The sequence below is a fragment of the Dipodomys spectabilis genome, unplaced genomic scaffold, assembly GCF_019054845.1.
Source record: "Dipodomys spectabilis isolate Male_0828 unplaced genomic scaffold, ASM1905484v1 ptg000043l, whole genome shotgun sequence".
In the NCBI taxonomy this organism is placed as follows: Eukaryota; Metazoa; Chordata; class Mammalia; order Rodentia; family Heteromyidae; genus Dipodomys; species Dipodomys spectabilis.
This window is the reverse complement of record NW_024870720.1, coordinates 24,315,642-24,340,338: the sequence shown is the minus strand read 5'-3', so window position 1 is coordinate 24,340,338 and position 24,697 is coordinate 24,315,642. Positions and strand designations below refer to the sequence as shown.

The following is a 24,697-nucleotide window of genomic DNA, read 5'->3' as shown; positions in this document are numbered from 1 at the left end:
TAACAGAAAAAGCCAGAAGTGGCGCTGTGGCTCAAGTGGCAGAGCGCTAGCCTTGAGCTGAAGAGTTGAGGGACAGCGCCCAGGCCCAGAGCTCAGGCCCCACGACTGATACTATTGAATCCCTGACAACACCTCCCGGGTGTGTGTGCCCCACATTATCTCAGGACCACCTGAGGCCTATCTGCAAAGCAAAGCAGTTTCTTCTTACTCCAAGACCCTGGAGGATTTACGGGGCCATCTTTCTCACTTTGCGGGTCACTACAGTGCAGTGTGATTGGCGTACAGAGCGGAGGTGACGCGCACCATCATGCCACTTGGGTACCTCAGATCCGGTCTCGAAAAATCCCCGTGCTTTCCCCGGCGTTTACGCACCTCACTTCCGGTCCGCTAACGCCGGCCTCTCCACTCACCTGCCGGCAAAGCCCGCCCCGCAGCCTACTCTGAAACCGGAAACCAGGTCTTCCCGGGGGTTGACGGGAAAGAGCGGCGCAGCCCGGCTCCGCTCGGCCTCAGACCCGCCCCGCCGGTGACGTCACGGGTCGCCCCTTGACCCCTGCAGTCCCGCCCCCTTCCTCGCCTCTCAGCGGTAGCGGTGGCTCTTAGGGGGAAGACGATGGCGGGATCCCAGCCGGTGTCCGCGCTTCGGGGAGAAGAAGCGTCCTGCTCTTCTTGGGGGACCAGCAGGTGACCGGACGGTGTGGGCGCCAAGAAGCCAGGGGGAGTGGGAGGCGCGGGGGCTCTGGCTTTCCCAGTTTCCCCTCAGCCTCCCGGGCGGGCGTGGAGCGAGCGGGAGGCCACGGGGCAGAGGCGGGCGTGCGGGCCGGGGACGGCGCGCGGGCGCGGGGCGCGGGGCGGCGCGGGGTGGGTGTGGCCGCCGGGCTCGGGCCTCCGCCGCCCCAGGCTCTCCCGAGGAGAAGGTCCGCCGCTGGTTCCGGGCTCTCCGCTCCACTCGGGGTCCGGCACCCTCTTTCCTCCAGCGCGCCCGAAGTCAGGGTCTCCGGCCCAGACCGTGTGGCCTGGGGCGGGAGGGGGGGGGGGCAGGAGTTGCAGCGTGAGCTCCCCAGCCCCGCGCCGAACGCCGGGGGACGGAAGCTCACTGCGCCTCCGCGCCCCGGGGAAACTCTCACCGGAGGGACCTGGGAAGGATGAAATCAGTGGCTGAGACCGGACCCCCTCCACCCCCTCGAGACTTCTGATGACGACGGGGGCGGGGGCCGGTGGGGAACAGCTCGAGGTGCCCGCTCCTCATTTCCTAATTGCTGTTGGGAGTTCCCTGTGCACCCTGCCCACCCCCTGGAAGATTTCGGGGTGGGTAGATGTTCCCTCTCGGCCCTTACCAATGGGTTGGTTAGCGGGGTCCTCTTTTCAATCGTCGTGTCATTTCAAAAGCTGGTGGCTGTATCCTGCGCACTGTTAAGAACACTGTCTACCGAAGAGAGAAGTGATGGTTGTATTATTATCATTTAACGCGACACCGTCGGTAAAGACATGTTGTTGTTGGTGTCTGCCCTTGGCCCATAATGACACATGGGAGATACAATGTAATACACACAGAATGGCCCCATGGTTGAACGGTATTTTTACCGTCTCGTAGATCTGATTGTTTTTCTTCTATACTCGAAACATTGAGTAAAGCAAAACTTTCTGAAAAGTCTCAGGCATATATCATCAAGCCGCAAAGTTAGTGGGGGTTGGGGTGGGGCCGGGGAGGAATGCAATAAAAAATTCTAGGTAGTGTACTACAGAATTTTTAAAAGTAAGGGAAGAGGTGGAGTGAGAATGTTGAAAGGAGTGACACTGATCGAGATGCGTTGTATCCACAACTGCTTTGTTAATTAAAATTGATTAAAGATAATTAACTTTTAAAAAGAATACAAACACTCTTACTCAAAAGCTTTGCTCACCAGAGTATGCCAGGTGTAAGGAAGATAGCAAGTGAATTTTTTTTCTCTTAAATGACAAAACAAGGCCTATTCTAAATGTGCTGTTTTTTTTTAATTACATGATCAGTTATCTTCTGGTCTGCTTTCATAATTTCAATCAGGTTTTTTTCTAATAATTAGTTAGAAGCTGTACTGTGTGATAATACTAATGGGTATGATAACATTAGTCATCTATATTTATAAAATCTACATGTTATTTGTTGATATCTGGCTTAGAAATTTAGAATACATACTTAAATTTCATGTTATCACGTTATCTTTAAATCTGCAATTAACAACAGAGCAGTGCACATTCTAATACAGATTGTGTTTTTGCCAAGATGATGATTCCAGGTCTTCCATAACAGGTTGATTCATTATGCTCATAAGCAGTTCTGCTTCCTGTGATTCCTACAAATATTATCATTTTTCTTTGTGTACCATGCTGCAGAAAAATTGTGACTCACTTCTATAAATGGTATATCACTGCAATAAGTATGCTTTATCACAAATTTGTTTACCTTCAATTTCATTTTAATTATAAAAGTCATTCAGCAGACATTCTCAAAAGAAGCCCTCATGAGAAGCAGGGACAATTAAATTCTCTGGTTTATTATTAAAGTTTATAGAATATGAATACTTAATAGACATGCTTACTTCTTATGTTTTCTTTCTTTCCTCCAGTACAAGTAAAAATTTGCCCATCATGTCAACAGACTCTGTGGAAATTGATGATGGATTATACAGGTAAGAGCCACATGGATACTGAAACCTTTTTTTTCCTCTCTGGTCGTCATTCTCAAGTAATAGGTAGTCTATTTGAAGATACCATTAGGGCATAGGAAGAATTGTGTGTGTGTGTGTATATTTATAGAATATAGTTATATATCTGGAGTTTCATTAACTTTTTGGGAAAATATATTTTCTAGGTATAGGATTCCAGGTCAACAATTTAGAATGTTCCAGAGTTTTGATTTGCATAGCTTCTGGGATAAAGTCAACTAGTAACTCGTTCCTTCTTTTTCCTGTACATAATATTCTCTTTGAGCCACCTAAAACTTTTCTTTTTGTTGGTCACAGGGCTTGAACTCTGGGCCTGTGTGCTGTCCCTGAGCTCTTCAGCTCAAGGCGAGCACTCTACCACTTGAGCCACAGCCTGATTTTCTGGTGGTTAATTGGAGATAAGAGTCTCATGGACTTTCCTGCCTCAGCTGGCTTTAATTTGGGAAGTTTCGTTGCTATACCTTCAAATTCTCTTTGTAGTCTCAATTCCTTCTACTTTGCTTTGTTTGTTTGGTTGTTCCGTTTGTTGACTGGGCCTGGGCATTGTCCCTGAGCTTCTTTTGCCCAAAGCACTTTACCACTTGGACTGTAGCACCACTTCCAGCTTTTTTGGTAATTTTTTGGAGTCTCAGACTTTGCTGCCCTTGGCTGGCTTCAAACTGTGGTCCTCAGATCTCAGCCTCTAGTGTAGCTAGGGTTACAGGTGTGAGCCACAAGTGTCCAGCCCAGTGTATTCTTAATCAACGATTTTGCATTTTTTATGCCCAGAAAGTTTGTTGGCTTATACTTCTCTCTACCTTTTTTTTATCGTAGTTATAATTCTTATTGATCCTATTTATAATAGTTGTGGTCTTTGTCTTCTCAAGATCTATTATCTATGACATTTACAATTATACCTATTGATTTACATTTCAGTATAAATTTTTATTTTCCTGTCTTTTTCATATAGCTAGTAATTTACACTTGGAGTGCTGAATAATTTTTAATTTTTAAAATACTGAGCTTGCTCAGGGACATAGTTAAGTTACTTAGAAACAGATTGTTTCTTTCACAGCTTGCTTTTCTGCTTAAGACCAGTGAAGGCTTAAATTTAGAGCTAATTTTTTTCTCCACTACTGATGCAATACCCTTCTGAATATTCTTTCCAATGCCCTTTATATTCTAAACGTTTTCTGCTTGACTAAAAAAGGAACACAAAACTTTACCAACTGTATTTAAGTACCAGACAGGTAATTCTTTGAGGTTGTTTACTCCTGTGTATGTACTAATACCTTCTCAGCTGACAATTGAAGAAAAACCCTCTGAAGCTCTCTAGTATGCTTTCTGCATCTCTCTACTCTCTGGTATATCAATTTTAAATCTTAACTTTCTTCAATCTACAGATGTATTATTAACTCAAGAAGACTACCAAATTCAGTCTATAGTTCCCTCCCATCGCTGCAGCTGAAACTAAATGTTAGCAAAAATAAGGCTTACATCAGTTGAGTTTCTCTCTCTCAGAACTTACTATCTTGAATTACATATTATCCAGTATCTGAAATCTGTTATTTTCAGTTATTTTCTCCAGTTTTCAGTTATTTAAGGCCAGAGAACAAATCTTAGGTCCCTATTAACCATATTGTGGCTAACATTAAAGTCTTGTGAATGTTATGTGTCTGTACTGAACCATTGTTTTTTCATACTTTTCCCTGGCCTAGAAGTCTAGAAAACTTACCATCTTGTTTATCAACCTTTGAAATCATATTTAATTCTTCAGAATTCAGCTTGGATGAAATTCATTTGTAAAACTTTTCCTCCCTTTCATAATTGCTCCTATATTTTATGCTTTCTGTTACTTTTGTATAGTTTATCTTTTAGAATTATTTGGTTATCTGTCTCAGTAGCATGTTACTGGTGTTTTGCTAACTATTTTATGATTTATATTGCTTAATATATAATCTTCTCATATGAAGAAGTTCTTGTGATCACTGTACACAGTGATCAATGCCTGACCAAAATCAGTTTTAATAAATATATGTACAAATAGGTAAGACAATTGAAGAACATCCGGAAGAAAGTGATGAGAAGATTGAAGGTGACTTAAAATGATGCCATACTTGGAATTAAGGAATTGGAGTTATTGACCTTGAGAAAGAACACTGGATTCTGAATACCAAAATCTTCAGAAAGTTGTTACATCAAAGAGAAATTAGATTAGTTTTCTTTGGTTCCAAGGAGTTAATCTAGGACTAGTAGATAAAAACTATAGAGAAACATTATTCCTTCAAAAAAGGGAGAGATTTTCTTATCGAGGGCTTTCTGAAAAGAAACAGCCTTAGAGATTCCTTCATACTGGCTATATTCATTAATGTGTGGCATGGCTACTTAATGTCGGCTATAACGTGTTACTGTGATGGTGTTACAGTGAGTTGCACTAGGTCGTTAGGAATGCACATAAAAGATGATCCACCATTGTCTAGACAAAATGAAGGATTAAAGGAAGTATCATAGGAAAAAGTAATGTATAAATTAAGACCTAACAGACAAATATTCTATCAACCAAAGGGATTAGGGATTTAGCTCAATGGAAGAGCATTTGATTGGCAAGTGCAAGGTCCTGAGTTTGTGTCTTGGCTCTGCCAAAAAAAAAAACAACAACCAGCCACTGCAGTAGCTTGAGAACTGTCATTAAATGGGCCTAAATAGTAGCACAGTTCTACAGATGTTGATTCTCTTTCAACATCTGTAGACAACAAAGAACATTTTGAAAACTGCAAATCTTCAGTACACCTGAAACCTAATAATGAACTGAAAGACAGAAGCAAGAACTAGTTTATTAGTGATCTTGTGACTAATACTCAAGAATTTGGACTACCCTATGGGAAATAGGAAAATATTGTGCTTTTTAAAGCAGGAAAAGTGAATAAGTTGATCAGATTTATACTTCAGAAAGATTATTTTCCTTAATAGGAAGTAAATACATAATAATGAAAAAGAACCTCAAGTAATCTGTTGTTTAGAAATAAGAGTGAGAGCTAAGTATGCAGCTGAGTAGTTAGACCATTGCCTAATATATGAAAGGTTCTGGGTTCAGTAATCAACCTACAAAAGGAAAAGAAAAATAAGAGGACAAGTGTTAGAAAAAATAGCTAAGACAATTAAAGATGATGGCTCTTTCAAGGAGCAAGAAGGTAGATAGGAAAGAATTTGGTTAAAAAACTGATTGTTAGCCAATGCTGGTGATTAACTTCTATAATCATAGCTATTCAGGAGGCTGAGATCCTAGAATTGAGGTTCAAAGCCAGGCTGATGAGAAAGTACTTGAGACTCTCCAATTAACCACCAGAAAACAGGAAGTAGAGCTGTGGCTCAAAGTGGTAGAATGCTAACCTTGAACAAAAGAGCTCAGGGACAGCACCCAGGCTCTGAGTTCAAGCCCTATGACCAACAAAAAAAGAGTTGGGGGAACTGATTGTTGTTTTTGTATAGCCCCTTTTCCCCTCCTTTATAATCTTTATGTAATGATTTGTCTTACTCAGTCTCTATATTGTGGTATAGTAGTTAAGAGTATAGCTCCTAAAGCTAGACTATCTCATTTAAATTTTTCTAGCTATAAAAATGAAATAATATGTTGAAAAACAAACTTTACAACTTTGATGGGGTGGTAGGGGAGTGTGGGGGTGGGGGGTGGAGAGGGGAAGGGATGGTATGGGGAAACAAAGGAGGAGGCTGCAATGCTTGATAAGAAATGTACTCACTATCTTGCCCATGTAATTGTAACCCCACTGTATGGTATTTTCACAATAATTTTTTTAATGGACTAATAATACAAACTATATCACAGAATTTCAGTAAAGTTTAAATAAGTGCAGGTAAAACATTTAAAGCAATAATGCATAATTTGAATGTTATCTATTACTGTTATATGTCAACCAATAGGTGCTAGATATGAAAATATGTAAATTTAGTACTTATATTAATACTTGTTTATTGAAACGTTGTTTTTACTGATTAAAAAAAGCAACCAGTTGAAAAATCAGCCTCGGTAAAGAAGATTTTCACAACCTGATTATTTACCTAAGTTACATAAGAAGAATGTTACATCTTAAACAGCTGTTGAATACACATTCTTTTCAAAAAAAACTTCTCAAGTTACAAATTTAAAACTGTACTTTGCTTTAACACATATAAGGAATTATCATTAAAAAAAGAAAATAATAAAGGAGTTGTCAAAAATCAGGATACTTTAACATCAAAGTTTACATATTTTAGAAAAGAAACTGACAATGAATTCTTATTTCATGTAACTAAAAAAAAAAAGAAAGAAAAGTTTAGAGTATATTTATGAGACTAGGAAACATTTTGGGAACCAATTATATAGTCACCAACCTAAGACGAGCCCTGTAACCTGATCTTCTGAAGATCAGGCCTACATACTAAAGATATTAAACTCTAAGAGCTTCCATACAGTGAGCCACACTTTGGCAAAACAGCTTGACATCTAATAGAATTGATTTTGTAGCTAGCATTGGTGGCCTATAATCCTAGTTACTCAGAAGGCTGAGATACGAGGATTATGATTCAAAGCTACCCAGGCAGGAATGTCTGAGATTCTTACCTAAACTACGAAAAAAGCCAAAAGTGGAGCTGTGGCTCAAGTGGTAGAGTGCTAGCCTTGAGTAAAAGGTGCCCAGGCACAGTACCCAGTCCCCGAGTTCAAATGCCAGGATCTGCACACACATGCATAAAAACTGAAGATGTACATATTCTTCTACTCCACATATTCCCTCCTAAGGATACACAGTAGAGAAAAAATTGTAAAGATACGCCAAAGGACACAAATGCTTATAGTCTTCATTATTTGTAACTATTCAAAGCTATGGAATAGCAAAATTATGATTTATCTGGTATATTGATATATATGGTATATTGTGGTATATATGGTATGCCATTTGACTATATAGTTGAATGTTGCAGTTTGAAATGAAAATTACTGACCAGTTGCATTCATCCATCTCAGTAAATCTCATAAATATAATTTCATTCAAAATAAACACTTTAAAGAAACACAAGACACAAACAGGCAGAAACAGGTAAAACATACTTCAATAGATATTTGATAAATATTTTATTAATAACTGTAGTTTACTTCCTAAAACAAATCTTGAATAGTGAGTGAAAGAGAAAAGTGTACCTTCCATTATTTTGCTAGTGAACAAGTAAAGAAATAGCAAGGGTAGCTTGATGTATAGTTTAGGCAAAGAACATTTTTCTTAGGCTTTTAAATTGAATATAAAATTCTTAAATATGGAAATTAAAGACCAGTTTTTTAAACAAGCGTACAATAAGTGTGTAATAATACACACTTATACAATGGTTTCTGAAGTTATTTGTTGCTTATACTAATTCATTTTTCAAATTATTTTTATAAGAATTTATTAGAACTTATACTATCTTGGGTAAATCATCAAGTTTTTCATAGTTCATTCAGATAAACTCTTCCTGTTAATTTTTTAAATATTGACTTTTAAAAATTACCAGTGTGTGTGTGTGTGTGTGTGTGTGTGTGTATTTAATTCTCATGGGTAACTACTTGACTGTTCTAAATACACTTTACCAGCTTTTACATGTAAAACGATATCCAGAAATTGAATCAAATGATTCTATTGAACTTTAAATGAACCAGATTTTACCTCATAAATTTTGCTTGTATTGAAAGTTTTAAGCTTGTATTGAAAGTTTTAAGGTAGAGATAGGAAATTCAAATATCTGTAATAACCATTGAGTAATACATGCAAGGAGCAGGAAGAAATAGAAACCTGGTAAATTATATCACATGTCCCCTCCCTAAGTAGAGGATGCATCCATTCTATTCAGTACAGTGGGTTGCCTGGAGAGAATGTGAATTATGGAGTCAGATTATCTAAATTTTCAAAATATTAATTTGGAAAAATTTTTAACACCATACAGATGATGCAAAACAACTCTGGGCAGATCTAGTGAATAATGTTTTAGTTTTCAGACAATCTTACGGGTTATATATAATTTTGGCAAAATAATTCCGTTGTTTTTCATTGTGTTATAGTCGACAGAGGTACGTTCTTGGAGATACAGCAATGCAGAAGATGGCAAAGTCCCGTGTTTTCTTAAGCGGTATGGGTGGTCTTGGTTTGGAAATAGGTAAGTAGTAGTTGAGTAATAATTCATGTAACACTTTTGTAACATAATTTAATAATTTCTTTTATGTCCTATGAAGGAAATTAGATTCACAACCTTGGTCAGATTCAGTTTTCACTTTCATGGTAATGATATGACCTTCTAGAAGAAAACAATAATGCCTTTTTTCTATATTTTATGATAATAGTTATTCATTAATAACTATTCTGTATATTAATGACTATTCTGTATATTCATTAATTTGTTAGGGTAGAATATACAGTCAAAACATTTGGAAGACCACACTAAAATTTTAAGAATAGTTATCTCCGGGTGTTATAATTAAGCAAAGTTTTTATTTTCGGTAGTCTATATTTCTACCTTTTTAAAAATAAGGCATTTATTTCTTTCTTTTTCTTTTTCTTTTTTTTTTTGGTTGGTTGTGGGGCTTGAACTCTGGGCTTGGGTGCTGTCCCTGCATTCTTCAGCTCAAGGCGAGCTCTCTACCACTTGAGCCACAGCGCCACTTCCGGTTTTCTAGTGGTTTTTATTGGTGATAAGAGTCTCACAGACTTTCCTACCTGGGCTGGCTTTGAACTGCAATCCTCAGATCTCAGCCTCCTGAGATCTGGCATGAGCCACCGGCGCCTGGCTAAGCATTTATATCTTGCAGCTATAAAAAATGTTAGTTATCTTATAATGATGACTAAGCTCCATGAAGCCATATCTAATTTGGATTCCTACTGGTTTTTTTTTGTTTTAATTTTATTTTTTTAAGGTTGTTTTTTTTTTATTGTGAGAATACTGTACAGAGGAGTTACAATTACATGGGCAAGATAAGGAGTACATTTCTTATCAAGCATTGTTGCCTCCTCTTTGTTTCCCCTTCCCATCCCTTCCCATACTCCCCCTCCTCCCCCCCCCCCCCACCAAAGTTGTAAAATTCATTTTTCCACATAAGGACTTGTACATCTCATTGTTCCATTGGGTCCACCTGTATCCCTAAAAGATTGTTTTTTCCCTTCCTCTCCACAAATTATAACAACACCAAATACAGTGAAAGCGTGGGTTATACCGTGGGGGAGGGACATACAAAGCGACATAGAAATCATCTTATAAATATGTTAGAAACAATTGCGTGAAAGGAAAAAAAAAAACAAAAACAAAAAAACATTTGAATACTTATCTTGGGGTTCATTCCCCTAACATCAACTTATCTGACCTTTTTTGGTTGGCTCAGACATATACTAGTTACTGCAAATAAGGGAAACCATGGGGCCTATGTTTCTTTGGGCCTGGCTTACTTCACTTAATATAATTTTTTTCCAAGTCTTTCCATTTCCTAACAAATGGGGCAGTGTCATTCTTTCTGATGGAAGCATAGAATTCCATTGTGTATATATACCACATTTTCTTGATCCATTCATCTACTGAGGGGCATCTGGGTTGGTTCCATATCTTAGCTATGGTAAATAATGCTGCAGTAAACATAATTGTGCTGGTAACTTTAGTATGGTCTGGATTCCTACTGGTAAGTTATACCTTTTTTCTCTTTCCTTTATAGCAAAGAATCTTGTTCTTGCAGGGATTAAAGTAAGTATGTCTTTACTATGAAAACTTGGCAGAAATTGTTTTGTTTGTGCCCATTTATAATGATAATATTGTTCACCCTTGAGCTTATTGTTTCTTTATTTTATACCAAAATTATTTTAATACTGTACTATTCCTTTAAAAAAAAAATCTCTGGAAATGTGAAACATGCATGAAAGTGTTTTCTTTTTGAGATAGTGTCTTGCTTGTATTATGATCCTTTATATTAAGTTCCTGCTATAGCTGAGCCAACTTTTTCTGTTGAGCTTAGATCATATAACCTTTTTTCTCTAACTGTCCTAGAACCTCTATCTTCCCATTTTTAGCTTCCTGAATACCTAGAATGACAGATGTAACCCCCTCTGTGCCGAGCTATTGGTTGAGTTAATAAACTGAAAGCCTTACTTTCGACTCACCTCTCAAGTAGGTAGGATGTAGGATTGTAGATGTGAACTACTAGCACCCGAACAACCACCAAATGATTTTTATGTAAATCTCAGACATTATATTATATATATAACCTTAACTATTATTGATTATATCCCTTAATAATCATTGTCTAGATTTAAGTATTTAATTGGGAGCAGTAGTAATAGTCTACCATTCTTTCCTCATTTATTAGCTGGAATAACATTTTAGAAAGAAAACTTTCCATTTTTCATTTTATTTCACAAAAGAATAGACTATAAATGTACAAAAGACATGATAAATACTTTTATTTTCTCTGTTTACTATCTTTCAAAAATCAATAACTAATGAATTGACTATCTGCATGTATTTATGTTGTATGTACATGTATATACATGTCATGATGTATTTACAACTTGTGAATCCACACAGTCCATGAAGTATTAAATATATTTTATATGTTTTGATTCATTCTGATTCTAAAATTTTTCCATTTTTGGTTATTAGCATCCTGAAGTTTTAGAGTCTTTTTAATAGCTCCTGTAGTGTTTCTAAGTATAAAGTCTTTTTGATGAGCAGAGCTAGAATATTCATCATGAGTAACTTCACAGATTTCTGATTTTCTTTTTTTGAGCACTGCCCCTCAGCTCTTCAGCTCAAGGCTAGCACTCTGCCACTTGAGCTACAGTGCCCACTTCTGGTTTTCTGGTGGTTTATTGGAGATAAGAGTTTCACGGACTTTTCTGCCCGGGCTGACTTTGAACCTCTATCCTCAGATCTCAGCCTCCTGAGTAGCTAGGATTACAGGCATGAGCCACCGGTGCCCGGCAGATTTCTGATTTTCTAAATGTAGGATTACAAAATGTTTCTAAAATTTCAAATTCACATTTGGTATTATTTTTGGCTTTATATTTTTATCTTTTTTTTTCCTTACTCTGTCTTAAATCATAATGATATGAACTAATTACTTGTTCTACTTTATATACAATAAAACATAGTTTCAGAATAACAGCTTCCATATTATTAATTACAGAGTGTTATTGGGAAGAAAATGTAGTTTTTTCTCGTTTTAGAATCTATACAAATTTGGCAGACAACTGCTTTTTTAAGTCACTCTAATTCTTCTGGGTATCCATGTAAAAACTCAGTAAATAGTTTAGTCCATTCATTCGGATTTGGATTTTTAAGGATTTTTTAAAAATTTTAATTATGTGAGGCTTATCCAAATTTATAAAACATAACATTTTGTATCTTTTCAAGAATGTCTTCAGAGTAGATTCTGAAAAGTAAGATTACTGTGTCAAAGCATGTTTACTTGCTAGAAATTGCTAAGATCCTTTCTGAAAAGGTTTATTCACTTCACATTAACATTAGTAATTTATAAGTATGGCTAATTTACATGATTCTTTAGTGGAGAATGTTGTCAAATTTTTGGACTTATGTCAATTTATGTAGAGAGAAAAGATATTTAATTCCAGAGTGAGATTAAATGTTTTTACTTATCAATTTTTTCAATATATTCCTTATAAAAAGTAATTTTGCTTATTTTTCCATAAGTTTTGTGGCCTTACATGAGTTATATGTGTTTTTTCTAATTTGTTAATTTTATTAATTGGATGATGGAGTTATTTAAAACATTTATACGTGGGCTGGGAAGGTGGCTCAGTGGTAGAATGCTTGCCTTGCATGCCTGAGGCCCTGGGATCGATTCCTCAGCACCACATAAGCAAAAAGAAAAAACCTGGAAGTGGCACCGTGGCTCAAGTGGTAGAGCACTAGCCTTAAGCTGAAGAGCTGAGGGACAGCGCCCAGGCCCAGAGCTCAGGCCCCACGACTGGACCCAAAAAAAAAAAAAAAAGTTTATACGTTTTCTGAAATTTTGTATGGCATTTTTAATGACAATACTTTTATCAACTTAAAATCTCTTACTATGTAGCTTTTCTTACTATCAATATATTCAGAATTTTGATACACATATCTGTATAATGAGCTACGTTTTATAACCTTTTAGATTTTTTTGTTGCTATTTTTTTGTATTCTTTTTTGTCCTGTTTATTCATTTATCTGTCTGTGGGAAAGTAAGAGGGGCACAGAAATGGAAGGACAAAAGGCAGAAGAACAGATGCAACAGTGGTACTCACTGGAAATGTGTGGATTCTAGATTCTTATGCCTGTAATTTTTCGTTTACACAAAATATTCCAGTACAGTGTAAGATACGTCTTTATACTATTCTAGATTTTAACAAATACTTTCTTTTTTTCGAAGGCACTTACAATTCATGATACAGAGAAATGCCAAGCATGGGATTTAGGAACCAACTTCTTTCTCTGTGAAGATGATATTGTTAATGGAAGAAATAGGTAAAGATACTTTAATACATTACCATAAGATTTTTTTAAAACTCACATTATTCAGAATATTCTTTATCCAAACACCAGTTCAATTCTAGTAGTCTAAGTGATCACACCTTCACTAAACCATAGCTTAAGTATTGGCAATTAATTATTTGTCAAATTTTGATATATTTGCACGCTGGCACATAGAAATCAATTGCTTTGCAGTTACTAAAGGAAATGTTCAGTATTACAAAATCATTAAAAGACTTGGAGATCTCCAAACTTGGATACGTGGAATTGTGTGGAATATGACAGTGCATCTTAATATTTCATACTAATTTTTAAATTTTCCTTAGGGCTGACGCTGTACTTTGCCATATTGCAGAACTAAATCCATATGTTAATGTATCATCATCTTCTGTTCCTTTCAATGAAAACACAGATCTCTCCTTCTTAGAACAATACCAGGTTAGTACGTCATTGCATTTTAAATATTACTAATACATACCATGACAATACAGCAAAATTAGTGTAACCTCTGGTGTGTTGAGGAATAGAATACAAAAATTCAAATTAGAAGACTTATTAGATAATGCAAACAAATGTTCCTTTTTAGGGAAAAACCCAAATAACTACTAAATATCAGTTGGTTATTTGGACAGTAATATGCATAAAGAACTACCTGAAACTGAGAACTGATTATAGTAACAACGCATACATATTTTTTCCTTTTGCATCTGCATGTCAGCTGGGGACTTGGCTGCTCTAGGCTCAGCTTAGCTAGAATTGAACTCCAGAATCTAGATTCTGGTTGTGTGTCACATCCGGGACCAGATTACAAAGTTTGTGTCCTTTGGCCGTAACAGAAACACAAAAAGGCAAGACCAACCACTGAAACATGTTTAACATGTCTCTTCCATTAATGTTTCATTAGCCAAGGCAAGTCAGATTATCAAGCCAAAGTCAAGAACAGGAAAATACACTCTTTCTAAGAAGTTATATAGGATATTAAGGATTCTTTCTATTATGAAGCCTCTGGTAGTGAATGAATTCAAAGTGAGCAGTTTTCTTTCAAATGTGTTATTTTTGTTTTTGTCATTTTTTACTTCTAAAGGATAAGTTGTGTTTTACCAAAATAATTGTGCATTTTTATTTCTTTTATTCTCATCAGTGTGTAGTATTGACTGAGATGAAACTTACATTACAGATGAAGATCAATGACTTTTGCCATTCTCATTTCCCTCCAATTAAGGTAGTAGTATTTAATACTTAAGTGATATGATCTTAAAATTTTTAGCTATTTATTGAGTTTATGTAAGAAGCTCTATTTACGTAAGGGCAGTTACAAGATTTTGCCATTCAGTTTGGGTGTAAGTATCATTTTTTATTTCTAATCTAGTATTTAAGTTTGTTTTTTAAGCAATATGCCAAAATTAAAGAAATAAAGGCTGTAACTGAAAAAGATGATAAATATCTGATTCCTCTAACTTTAAGCATTTTTTTGGGGGGGGGGGGGGTTACAGTCATGGGGCCTGAACTCTGGGCCTGGACGCTTTCCTTCAGCTCTTCAGCTCAAGGCTAGCGCTCTACTACTTGAGCCACAACTCCACTTCGGCTTTTTTCTTTTTGCTTATGTGGTGCTGAGGAATCGAACCCAGGGCCTTGAGCATGCAAGGCAAGCGCTCTACCACTGAGCCACCTTCTCAGCCCTAACTTTAAGCATTATTATATCATTTGATGAATATTCATTATATGTACTTAGCAGGGTAAGCATATTTTCTTAGTTATGAACATTACCATTGATGGGAAAGATGTATAAGACTAGCAAATAAATATGTGATATATTTTTTAATAACTTTATTTCATAAGAGATCATAAATGAACAAAGAATAAAAAACTTAAGTTGGTAAACAGGCTGATGCCATTTCTGTTCAGTCAGAAAGTTTGAGAAGTTCTTTCTGAGAAGATACTTGAATAGTCTCCTGAAAAATGAGAAAGAACCATCTATGGTTGGATCTGAGAACAAGCATTCAAAGCAAAGGGATTAGCAGATGTAAAAACATGTATAAAACTTACTGTGGTATGTTTGAGCAGCACAAGGAGGTAAGCTCAGCATCAGAATGGATTTGAAAAATTAGAAGTAAATGATACCAGGTCAGAGAAGAGGTAGAGTACCGTATCCCATTTCTGAGAAGATTTGAGTCTTAAGCTTGTGAATTTTTATGTGATTTGTATTTTTAAAAGATCTTGCTGTATGTAGAGAAGACTATAGCAACAGTTTTCAAAATGGTCTGAGTACATTTTTTAGAATATCTACATAGAAAATACCTCCTTTAAGAGTATTACAAAATTCCCTTTGTACTCTACTCCTCTTACAAAGAATAGTAGATTTTCCAAGAATCTACAAAATGTGTGCTTTGATAGGTTGGTGAAAGTATTTGTGTATTCTTGTATTTTAAATTTTTCTATTTTAATTTCTAAGTCAATATATATTAGTAAATATAACATTAACAAAAGCCCTTCAGATTCAAGAAGGAAGTGGTCATGTAAGATCTATAAAAGAAAAAGAGTTTGGGGGTATAAAGGTAGAGGCAACTAGACCAGTTAGGAATTAACTATAGTTAATAGTGACTTAGGTATAAAGGGAGAGAATAGAGATAAGAAATTGTTGAGTTTTAAGTATATTTTGTTGTTTTTGTCTTTATTTTTCAAAAAGATTAAAGAGATTTCAAATAGTCTTTGTTTAGTATGTATAAAATGAGCTGTCTAATAGGAGTTGAGATCATTTTGATGAAAATGGTTTTTTTGGTCCAAATACTACTCTATTTTTTTCTTTATTAGTAGTACTTATGGTAATAGTTTTAAGCACAAAATATTGTCTACAGTGTTTTGGAAAAGAGGAGAAAGTTTTGTTAAAAACTTTTCATAAGGGGGGGAAGGGGGGAGCTGGGAAGGGATGTGAAGGGTAAACAAAGGAGGAGGCTGCAATGCTTGGTAAGAAATGTACGCATTATCCTGCCTATGTAATTGTAACCCCTCTGTACAGTATGTTCACAAATAAAATTAAGTTAAATTAAATTTTAAAAAAAAAAACTTTCCATAAGGGCTGGGAAGATGGCTCAGTGGTAGAGCAATTGCCTTGCATGCATGAGGCCCTGGGTTCGATTCCTCAGCACCACATAAGCAAAAAGAAAAAAGGTAGAAGTGGCGCTGTGGCTCAAGTGGTAGAGCGCTAGCCTTGAGCTGAAGAGCTGAGGGACAGTGCCCAGGCCCAGATTTCAGGCCCCACAACCGGACCCCAAAAAAAAAAAAACAAAACGAAATTTTTTTATAAGACATTTGTGATGTATTAATCTCATTTTTCCCTTTCATGACTGATTTGCTAATTCAGTTCCTCAGACTTTATATAGACTGCTCATTCCTTTTTTTTTTTTTTTTCGCCAGTCATGGGGCCTGAACTCTGGGCCTGGGCACTGTCCCTCAGCTTTTCAGCTCAAGGCTAGCACTCTACCACTTGAGCCATACCACCACTTCCAGCTTTTTTTTTGCTATGTGGTGCTGAGGAATCGAACCCAGGGCCTCATGCAAGGCAAGTACACTACCACTGAGCCACCTTCCCAGCCCTGCTCTTTGTTTTTCCAAAGCTGCATTCTATTGTTTTTTCACTATTAACTCTACCTCTTTTGGTGAATGGACATGCCCATTTATTGTTCTAAAATAATAAGAATTCACTTCAGTATTGAAATAAGATAATTGTTTTATATATATTGTGATTGTGTTTTATGTCAAGGCTAGACAGTTTGTTTTTTTAATCACAAAACATACAATGAGGGGCTAGGAAGGTAGCTCAGTGGTAGAGTGCTTTCCTTGCGTGCATGAGGCCCTGGGTTTGATTCCTCAGCACCACATAAGCAAAAAAGCCAGAAGTGGCATTATGGCTCAAGTGGTAGAGCGTGTGCCTTATGCTGAAGAGCTGAGGGACAGCCCCTAGGCCCAGAAGTCAGGCCCCACGACCAACAAAAAAAAAAATACAATGAAGATAATTGATACTAATAGTTTCTGCCTAAATACTAACTAGGCCCAACCCTCCTTAGATTCCTAGATCAGATGAAATCAGGTACGTTCCAGCTGGGATAATAGTACACCTAGGCTCTTCTAATGTTCTTAAACTAAATCTCCATTCACCAAATATAAATTCTTTGATTTTTAAACTGATTCATAGGCAATTTATCCTATTAATGTATTCCAAAGAATATATACTTACATAAAAGGACTTAACAATAATTGAGTTTACTTTTACTTACATAAAAGGACTTAAGATAATTTTCTTCATATAAATAAGAGGACATCTTTTTGCTGTTTTACAGTTCATTAGTGCAGATATACATGGAATTTGGTCACGGTTGTTTTGTGATTTTGGTGATACATTTGAAGTTTCAGATACAACAGGAGAAGAATCAAAAGAAATTTTCATTTCAAACATAACGCAAGTATGATTATATTAATGAACTTTGTATAAAAATCTAAGTGATTTTAGCAAAATGCTATAATAAGCAATTTTAAGATAATGTGAATATTTTTAATTTCTTAAACATTTTCATTCTTTTGACTATGTTATATTAAGATAAACATAAAATTAGATTATTAAGAAACTTCTGAATTCCTTCTAACATTATTACAGAACAACATTTGCTTGACAAAAATTTTAATTTCAGTTTTGTTCTGTATAATATTCCTAAGAGACTTGAGTTGTGATTCACTGTTTATGAATGTTTGCAATGTCAGATCATGTACTACTGACTATATCCTAAAAATACATTAAACTCATTACTGTCTTTTCTAATCTGTTACCTTTCTGAAGCCATAGAAGGTAGAAAAGGTTTAAAAATGTGATCATCTTCAAGTAAAACAAAATTGGATTTTCTAGCTACACACTCCTACTTTCATTTTAAGCTTAATTTTTTTTTATTCCCTAAAGGAGCTGAAGAAATCTTATTTTTTCTTTGTTTAGCTTAAGTAACTTACCTTATTTGTACTCTTTATTATAAAAGATCACAAAAAACAAATACGAGGTATTTTGACATAATAGTAGTTGTGCTTCTGATTTTATGATCTATTTTAAAATCCCATGTTAAGCATTATTTTAAAATTCATTGTGATACTATTCTTATGCCTTCTTAAGAAAAATTCAGTGAAAGGACATTTTGCATATCTTTCTGCATACTGCATTTTTTAGGTATATTATTGCTCAGTCAACATTTTATCTTCTGTTGGTTTTTGTTTTGTCACTAAGATTGACACAGTGTTTGGATAAATTCAGCAATTGAATGGATTCATGTATTTTAGTAAGAAATAAGCTAATAAACCCTGGAATATTTCTTTAATTGTTGGACAAGCTGTATACTGATAGAGTCCCCTCTTTAATCCCTCCTTCATATATTTCTTTGATTTTCAAAGTTAGGCTCTTTTTTACAGATTTTTTTTCCTAACATGACTTTAAAACATATTCAATAACTTGAAATTTATTTTAAAAGTCACAAGAATCTCTGAATCTATGAAATATTTGAATCTTCTTTGTGGATTCCATGAAAATTTCTTACTAAACAGGAGATTATATCTCAATATTCAATATAAAAAGTGGTAATAATTTGATGATTGTTTTTTGATAGTTTTAAGAAGGCTTGCTTTTACTAATGAAAGAAAAGAATGGCTTGGAATATTGGTTTGAAAATTTTGTAATGTTTTTGTGTGTGACAGAATTTGTACCAATAGAATACATGAACTTGATTTTTTAATACATTTATTTTTAGGCTGATCCTGGCATTGTCACCTGTCTTGAAAATCATCCTCACAAACTTGAGACAGGACAGTTTGTAACATTTCGAGAAATTAATGGAATGACAGGTTTAAATGGATCTATACAGCAAATAACTGGTAACTTTCTGTGGTTTATTTAAATATAGTTATACAGCACATTTATAATTCAGACACTATTTTGTGTTAAAAAAAAAAAAAACTACACAAATTCAGCAAACCTCATCCACAGCTCTTGGCCTCAAAACATTCCGTTGTAGTCAGGATGCATTAAAAAGTGATGTTATTAATAAAGTACAGGCATTCTTAGAATTCCATATCCAGCAAGCACACTTACCTAGTTTTAGGAACTCAGTACTGAGGTCAGGGTGTTTGAATTCAAATCAGCAGAAAAAGAGTTTTCTGTTCAAAGACAAACAGAAAGTCTCATATTCAAGACAGAATTCATATACTAAGGTAGAGCTGGCATGAGAATCAAAATTACAAGAGTCTGGGACTGTGAAGGTGGCTCAGTGGTAGAGTGCTTGCCTTGCATGCCTGAGGCCCTGGGTTCGATTCCTCAGCACCACATAAGCAAAAAGAAAAAAAGCCGGAAGTGGCACCGTGGCTCAAGTGGTAGAGCGCTAGCCTTGAGCTGAAGAGCTGAGGGACAGCGCCCAGGCCCAGAGTTCAGGCCCCACGACTGGACCAAAAAAAAAAAAATTACAAGAGTCTTAGGACATTTTAGAAGAAACATTGTTAGATAAGCAACTGTATCTGCTCGGGCAACTTCAGAACAAGAAAGCAAGTAGGCTTTGGAGAAAAGATAATGACTCTCTTAGGCTAATTGAGGAAGGTGTCAATGATAGGCTAATTGAGGAAGGTGTCAATGAAGTATTCAAGTGGAGATAACTAGATGTTTGTTGGATTTATGGTCTTGTTCAGCTGCTTGAATACAAAGGATGGCTTGTTGTGAGCATACACGAACTTGAAGGAGTTTCTCTCCTCACCCCACCCCATCAAACAAATAGGAAAGGGAAGGTACCAAGGCCAGAAGTTTAAGCAAAATGCTCAATTTAAAAAGTGGAAAGATACCAAGCATCATAGAGTCCACTTGACGTTGGACTAATGAATTTATAACACAGTTTGCATTTCCTGTAGCCATTTTTAAAAGACTTTAAGACAGTATTAGACAACTATATAGCTTATTTTAACTACATGGCATATTTACACCTGTTTAGGAAAGAGTAATTCAGTTTTATCCTTAGGGCCTTTGTAAGATCTCATTTTGTAAGATCTGATTTTTTGGTAGGGCATACTAGAATTAATGCATGGTAGGCAAGCAAGAACTTTCTACCACTAAGCCATGACCTCAACCTTCTTTTTACTCTTAAATTGTTGAAAATTATTTTTAAAAGCTACAAAAAATAGATCCTTTTTACAAATTCTGTAGAAAACTTTGAATCCATATTTTAGCAACTTTTATAACAATGATCTAATTGTATTAACTACATCTACTTTAAATACAAGTTCAGTTCATAATAGTAAAGGAGTTATGTCTTAAAGTTGACAAAACTTGCCAGGTACCAGTAGCTCACACCTGTAATTTTAGCTGTTGAGATCTGAGGATCAAAGTTCAGAGCCAGCCCAGGCAGGATATTCCAAGAGACACTTCAGTCTCTAATTAACTGCAAAAAACCACCTGAAGTGGATCTGTAGTTCAAGTGTCTAACCTTAAACAAAAAACACAAGAACAACAACAAAAAAAGCTAAAGGACACCACCTAGAAACTGAGTTCAAGCCCCAGTATTAGCATTTAAAAAAAAATGAACTTGTCATTGGGATTACCATTTACTTACTTAGAAGTTCATGTAGTGATGGATTATAGTAATAGATTCTTGTAGCTGCCTATATGAGGGACCTACTGAATATCAAAGAATGAAGATTTTAGAAACTTATATTTTTTGCTAAAAGATGATTTTCAGACTAAGGAGTTTTTAAATAGAGCTTCTGAGCTGGGCACTAGTGGTTCACACCTGTGATCATAGCTGCTCAGGAAGCTGACACCCAAGGGTCACAATTCAAAGCTGACCAAAGCAGGAAAGTGCAAAAGACCCTTACCTCTACAGTAACCTGAGAAAGGCCAGGCTGGAGGTTTGACTCCAGTAGTAGAGTGCCAGCTGAGCAAGCAAAACTAAGGCCCTTTGTTTAAAGCCCACTATCCACAAAAAATATGTAATAATAACAATAATAATACAATAGAACAGTTTATAAATTCTATCTTTAAGTTTTTTAGTACTTGTTTAAGAACATTTGCTATTACGTTTCAGAAACAAGAAAGGTAAGTGCTTAGCATTTAAGACCTACCCACTTACCACCCATCACAAGTATCTTGCTGGTTTTAGTTTATTGTATACCCCTCCAAGGTTTCCTTGGTTTTTATGCAGTAAATAGCATATCATAAGTACTACTTCCCTTTACCTTTTCATTAAGTACATACGTTGGTCATTTTTTTCGCATTAGTGATCACAAAGCAACATTTTTTACAGCTGTGTATTTTATTATATAAATGAAAATGTTACTAGGACATGTTTTATTTGCGTTTTTATTCTTTCAGTGAGATTATCCTGTTTTAGGGCTATGTGTTTTTAACGTGTGCCATCTGTGTTTTGCTATTGTCTCATTAATTGTTGTTAGTAAATAGAGCATATTTTTTTAAGAGTTCTTGAGTGGCAAATACTCTTAATTTTGTCATTTTTCTTTTGCTTTATTTTTTTTCTTCCAATTTTCTTCCTTAGTTTTATGTAATAAACTTGTCAGTCATTTTTATCTTTTGAATAGTTTTAAGAGTCTCCTCAGGTATTAAAGGAATTGTTTTCTCGTGTTTTTACATTAAATTTGGGGCATATCATTTTGATATTTAAAACTCATCCATTTGGAATATTTTCCCAGGTGATTTTTTTTTTTCCCACAAGACACATTGAATGATCTTAAACTTTTTCTCAGTTTATTAAGGCACCATTTTTATTTGCTGCATTTATTGTGTTTCTTATTTGTTTTTGTTGGTGGGTTTTTTGTTGTTACTTGTTTTTTGCCAGTCCTGGGGCTTGAACTTGGGGCCTAAGGGCTATCCCTGTGCTCCATTTGCTCAAGGCTAGCACTCCACCATTGAGCCACAGTGCCACTTCCAACTTTTCTATGATTAATTGGAGATAAGAGTTTTATAGACTTCTCTGCCCAGGCTAGCTTCAAACTGAGATCCTCAGATCTCAGCTAGGTCCTGAGCAGCTAGGATTACAGGCACAAACCACAGGCATCCAGCTGTATTTTTGAATTCTCTATTCCTTTTATCTATTTAAGAGTTAGTATCATAACTATATTAGTTATGTATAAGTAGAATCAGCTTATTATTTGGGCTTTAATTTTAATAAGTACTACTTTAACTTAAATATGTAGTAAATACTGCTCTTTTCATTTTAATTTTTAGTAAGTAGTACTTCTCTTTTAAATTTAATTTGTAGTAGCTACTACTTCCCTTTTTTTCTCTTGAGGTTTCTTGCCTATTTTAAGTCCTAAAACTCATACTGGAAAATATCCTCATCATAACATTCCATACCTTTCAAAATATCAACACTAAAATCTTTTAATTTTGTAAATTAGAATAGCTTTATGGCAGTAACTCTTTAAATTTAATTACCTTTGTATCTCTGTATAATGATTTTATTTTTTTTTCTAGTGATATCACCATTTTCTTTTAGTATTGGTGATACAACACAACTGGAACCATATTTACATGGAGGTATAGCTGTACAAGTTAAGACTCCCAAAACATTTTGCTTTGTAAGTACTGCTTAAGAAATATTTAGTGGTTATATAACTATAATCTCTTATATACCTTTGTAATAAACAAAAAATTAAAAAGAAAAAAAATTTAGTGGGAAAATAACCTAATGAAAAAGGATTCAACAATTTATATAAAGGCTAAACAGCTTTTGTTCTTTTAAATTTATACACACTACTAGGAAAATGGAATTAAATAAACTGATTCTTAGGAAAATACAATTTATAGGTAGGAGGAAGATAGCTCATTGGCTGTTGCTTGCCTCCCTGTATGTAAAAGCCCTTCTTTTTCAATCCCCACTACTATGAAACAGAACGCAGAATATCACATGCATATAATTGAGATTTGGGTATATTTCAAAAGGAATATAACTTCCCAAATTTTGTCATACTTACTATTTACTTCCTAAAATAAGAAATATATTTTCAAAAGATTTATCAAGGTTTATCTTGCTTATTTAATTGTTTTAAGCCTCAGGGATATTTTCTTCATGTATTTTAGTTAATCTGGATTTTGGATTTTAAATTTCAGAAGCCTATGTGTTTAAAATGTAAAATAATTTCACATAAACTCCTCCTGCAAGGGGAGAAAAGGTTGCTGAATAGAGAGTAGAGACTACTTGTGTCCTGGGACTAAGGAACTCTTAGGCCACTTCTCAGTGTAACCTATATAACAGGTTTTTGGTTCAGAGTTGTTGTTAGAGGTTTATTTTTCCTCCAGAGTGGTTGGGACTGTTACCCTTTCCAAACCAATAGAATAGCATATCAGATCTGTTCTTGTATCCTTTCTCTTGCTTGCCCTGTTCCCAGTTTTTACTTAGATTGTTTATTCTCCTAGTATTTCAGATTGAGTATGTATTTTTCAGGTTTTTCTTGGTTTTGCCTTTGTGTTCTTTTGTGTACACACTCACAGAAGATTTTAACAATGAATATCTGTTCAAGGTTTACTTGATCCTAGAAATAAATGAAGTATAAACTTGTTTTCACATGTTCTTATCAAAACTAATTGAGTATGTAGAACAGTTGTTTTTTAGTGATACATTATATCACTGAAACAAAATTCAATTCAAACAAGTTAAGACCAGCCTTGTTTATTTTAAACATTTGTGAAACATCACACAAAACAGCATATTTGTCAAGTAATCATTAGTTGCAAAGTAATAATTTTTTTCCTATTAGGAACGATTGGAGAGACAGATAAAACATCCCAACTGTCTTATTGCGGATTTTAGCAAGCCTGAGGTAAATAATTTTACAGATTTGAAAAAGGCAGCAGAATGGGGTGGGAGTTGGAGATTTATGGATTAAAATGAAGTTAACACACACACACATACACCTGTTGCAGTTAGGTGTTCTTTTTTTTGGGGGGGGGGGGGGGGTTTCCTGGTCGTGGGGCCTGAACTCTGGGCCTGGGCACTGTCCCTCAGCTCTTCAGCTTATTAGCGCTCTACCACTTGAGCCACAGCGCCACTTCCGGCTTTTTTCTTTTTGCTTATGAGGTGCTGAGGAATAAAGTTGTATTCATCTACCTAAAATTGAGGGATTAAAAACAAGAATTTGTGTCTTGAAAAAGAATGTTAACCCTAGCCTGGTGCCAGGGACTCATACCTGTAATCCTAGCTGCCTCAGGAGGAGGTTTGCAGTTCAGAGCAGCCCACGCAGCAGAAAGGCAAATGAGACCCTTGTCTCCAATTAGCCACCAAAAAGCCAGAAGTAGACCTATGATGAAGTAGTAGAGTGTGAGCCTTGAGAAAAAATGCTCAGGGGATAGTGCCCAGAACGCTAAACACCTACTGGAAAAAAAATGTTAAAACTATTTTATAATGACTTGCTAAGTTTCTTAATTAAAGAATATTTTAAGCAGGAAGCCTGTTGCTTACAGCTGTAAT

At 35.7% G+C, this 24,697-nt stretch overlaps 1 protein-coding gene across 1 annotated transcript in view; it reads left to right on the top strand.

Annotated features, from left to right (window-relative positions):
- Positions 1 to 592: 592 nt before the first annotated feature.
- Positions 593 to 24,697, top strand: part of Uba6 (ubiquitin like modifier activating enzyme 6) — a 57,963-nt gene continuing 33,858 nt past the window's right edge. The window contains exons 1-11 of the mRNA XM_042678090.1: positions 593 to 684; positions 2,607 to 2,669; positions 8,770 to 8,864; positions 10,405 to 10,433; positions 13,105 to 13,199; positions 13,532 to 13,643; positions 14,347 to 14,427; positions 17,543 to 17,665; positions 18,986 to 19,109; positions 22,705 to 22,808; positions 23,988 to 24,050. Of these exons, the coding sequence (XP_042534024.1) occupies positions 614 to 684; positions 2,607 to 2,669; positions 8,770 to 8,864; positions 10,405 to 10,433; positions 13,105 to 13,199; positions 13,532 to 13,643; positions 14,347 to 14,427; positions 17,543 to 17,665; positions 18,986 to 19,109; positions 22,705 to 22,808; positions 23,988 to 24,050 (960 nt within the window). The 5' untranslated portion in view covers positions 593 to 613. The remainder of the gene's footprint in view (positions 685 to 2,606; positions 2,670 to 8,769; positions 8,865 to 10,404; positions 10,434 to 13,104; positions 13,200 to 13,531; positions 13,644 to 14,346; positions 14,428 to 17,542; positions 17,666 to 18,985; positions 19,110 to 22,704; positions 22,809 to 23,987; positions 24,051 to 24,697) is intronic.